Raw genomic sequence first — 3,065 nt, 5'->3', positions numbered from 1 at the left:
TTTAACTTTTTTATATCGTAAATTATTTAAACTTATTGCAAACGAGGATATGTGTAATGAAGTTAGTGGAGTGTCTATTTCAATACTTGTAAAAAGGATATTCCTACATTAATTAGATTTTGAGGTATTAAAAGTTTTCTGAAAAGAAAGGAAATCGCTCTTTTTGAAAAGATGGTCCAAAAATGGGCTGCTTTCATAATATGTCAGAATAACAGAATTTAATGTAGAGATATATTTGTAAAGGGTAAAGAACATATTAAAACGTTGACAAATACATGTTAGTATATTTTTTTCATTACATTCATCGACAATAATCGCATATATAATAATCTTTCTCAGCTCCTGCACAATCAACGTGTGCCCACAAGGAGCACATTAAACATTGCACCCGTAATTTTCCTTTCCTATCATCTGAGAACTTTCGATCACAAAATATACAAGTTGTATCATCATCGCTTTCAGGTCGTTTTTTTCCGATGGGCAAGTCGACGTCACTATCATAATCATTTTGTGCAAGATTCTCATTTTCAATTTCCTCAGAATCACGTTTCCGTTGTTTTTTGATCATAGTTCTTTTTTGGAGTTTTCCTTTCTTCTTCGGTAGACAATCAACAGCATTTTTTTCTTTTTTTATCTTTAGATATTTCCAAAGACTAGGATATTTAGAGAGACTTTTTTTATATGGAGATCCTGTGACAACACAAGCACCGGATCTGCGACCCCGATTGCTAGATTTTTTTCTTATGCTTGACACAGGTAAAATCTGAAAAGGACTCACTGTACTAGAAGTTCCCGGTAATTCATTTGCAGGTTGTTCATTTGCAGATAACTCATATGAAATATCCATAACGATTCCTTCAGTTGGAAAAGACGACTATTGACGTTCGTAAATAGATTCCTCAGTGCTCTGAGTATATTAGTATAATAGTGCATGAATATGGCCTTGTGACATTAATATCCTCTTAAATGGTTTCTTCTTAGTGGGACTCAGTTTCAGCCGCAATGAAGTCCTCATCACAAAATATATTTTTATTTAAAGGAAATATTCCGGTAACTTTAAAGCCATTCATTGCAATTTCTGCTCTCTGGACTTTCAAGTAGGCTTTCCCAAATTGTTCCATTATGTCGTATGATATAAGAGCTTTCTTAAAGTGAAATAAAGTATTTCTTATTTCATTGCTGTAATGAGTTTTCAAGGCGCCCATAAAGGTTTTGTCTAATGGCTGCAGCTTGTGAGTACAATGTGGAGGTGACGCAATAATCTTCACATAATTATTTCGGGCCATTTCGATCACATCTATATTTTTAACATGGCTGTAATGACCATCTAGAATTAACAAAACTGGTAAAAATTCAGTTGGATGGACATTTTCAATAAAGTGACTAAACCATTTCGTAAACAGATTAGCTTGTACTCACCCGGGTGGGTGAGCAACGCCAATGGACTGGTGGACTCCCTTTCGTAAGCTGATTTGACATGTTCGTCCTCGGGAAAATAAACATTGGTGGAATAAAACTTCCATTTGCATTCATGTAAGCTATCATAGTCAACATTGCTCCCCGTTCAGCTGATGTTAAAGTACCTATTTGCTTTTTACTTTTCTTTACAAGAATTAGTGGAATTTTACTTTGCACAACTATAAGCCCCGTCTTATCCACGTTGAAAATTCGTCCACGAGGGTAATAATGTTCCGCATAAGCATCTTCTAAGAGTTTAAAAAATTGTTGTACACTTTCCTTATTAAAACCTAAAGTTCTGGCAAAGGAAGTTCCAGTTGCTTTACGCAGAAAGAAGACACTTTTGTGACGATTCAGAAATAGATCTGTCATGATCTGCCAGCTTCAGCTGAGGTAAATTGGTGAGATATATTGTTTCTTATAGCTAATTGATACGCCATACGTTTCAAGTCTTTCAGTGTATCCATTCAGTAAATCCATACAGCTTTTCTTCTATGAAAAGTAAGTATTGTACGAGTTTCTTTTCCTCTCCTAATATAGGCTTTCTTCCTAATTTTTTCTTTGCAGCTTCATGTGAAGATAAGCCATTGCTTTTACACAGTCTTTGCAAAGTTGTACGAGGAACATTAAAATATTTGGATGCCTTTAATATTCCCATTTTCTTCTCCCTAACTGCATCGATAGCTTCCCAGATAGCACACGGACGTCCACTGGACGTCATTATATGTCCATTTTTTTTATAAAAGACGTCCATATGACGTATGTTTCGTACACAACTTCGGACATAAACGTCCGATGGACGTACATCGGACGTCCTACAGGTCCGATGTCCAAATAAGGACATCCTTGTTATGTCCAATTTATGTCCACGAATATAAATCGGACATACGGACATAAATTAGATGTGAAACGTACATCCACTGGATGTCCGGTGCTGTCTGGGTTTCTCCATATTTTCAGCACACCATTATTTCCTTTTATTTTTGGACTGATATTTTGTGGTACGTCTAGGCATTCTAAAATAAGAAAAAACGTTTCTTGAACGTTGTAAATATTATATGGAAGCAACTAGTCTAAATAGAAATATATGTGTACAGTAACATAACCATATCATCCGTGACGGTCCAAATATGGGTCATAACTAGCTCATATTTGGACCATCCACCGTAGCCCATATTTGCAACATCGTGTTACGCATGAAATTAAGTTACAATAAGAAACACAATATATTTCCACTTCAACTCAATATGCCATTTTATACATCTAACCTTATACTGTTTATAGGTTATAAACAATTTCATTAATTATAAGTACATTTCTAGAAAAAAATTGAAATATACATACCTGCACAAATTTTCAATCGTCACAAAACTAATAATTATGTATAATTTGTATACTGCCTCGAAAACAATCGTTAAATGCAACTGTGTGGCACGCTACGTCTTCAACGAAATTACCCATGTACTTGTTATCAGGCTGCAGCGCCATAGAGAACTAAAACACCGCTAGCCCATATTTGGACCATTGCCCATATTTGGACCTTCTCTTCTATTTCAACCCTTTGTATATATTACATGTGATTTCCGTTAAACTTGTCTTTTATTGAA

At 35.1% G+C, this 3,065-nt stretch overlaps 1 protein-coding gene across 2 annotated transcripts; it reads right to left on the bottom strand.

Annotated features, from left to right (window-relative positions):
• Window positions 1–286: 286 nt before the first annotated feature.
• Window positions 287–3,065, bottom strand: LOC112589731 (uncharacterized). Of its 2 annotated transcripts, XR_003113739.1 has the most exons (3): window positions 2,803–3,065; window positions 1,420–2,474; window positions 287–1,327 (listed from the first exon to the last, which is right to left on the bottom strand). XR_003113739.1 is itself a non-coding variant. In XM_025304116.1 (2 exons), the coding sequence occupies exon 2, from the start codon at window positions 845–847 to the stop codon at window positions 302–304; it is 546 nt and encodes a 181-aa protein (XP_025159901.1). In that variant the 5' UTR covers window positions 848–1,327; window positions 1,420–2,497; the 3' UTR covers window positions 287–301. The 2 variants fall into 2 exon arrangements, 1 of the variants encoding a protein (XP_025159901.1); XM_025304116.1 differs by lacking the exon at window positions 2,803–3,065 and having other exon boundaries at window positions 1,420–2,497.

The sequence above is a fragment of the Harpegnathos saltator genome, unplaced genomic scaffold (assembly GCF_003227715.2).
Source record: "Harpegnathos saltator strain DR-91 unplaced genomic scaffold, Hsal_v8.6 scaffold59, whole genome shotgun sequence".
Lineage (NCBI taxonomy): Eukaryota > Metazoa > Arthropoda > Insecta > Hymenoptera > Formicidae > Harpegnathos > Harpegnathos saltator.
The sequence above is the reverse complement of the archived record's forward strand: the minus strand, read 5'-3'. Positions and strand labels throughout refer to the sequence as shown.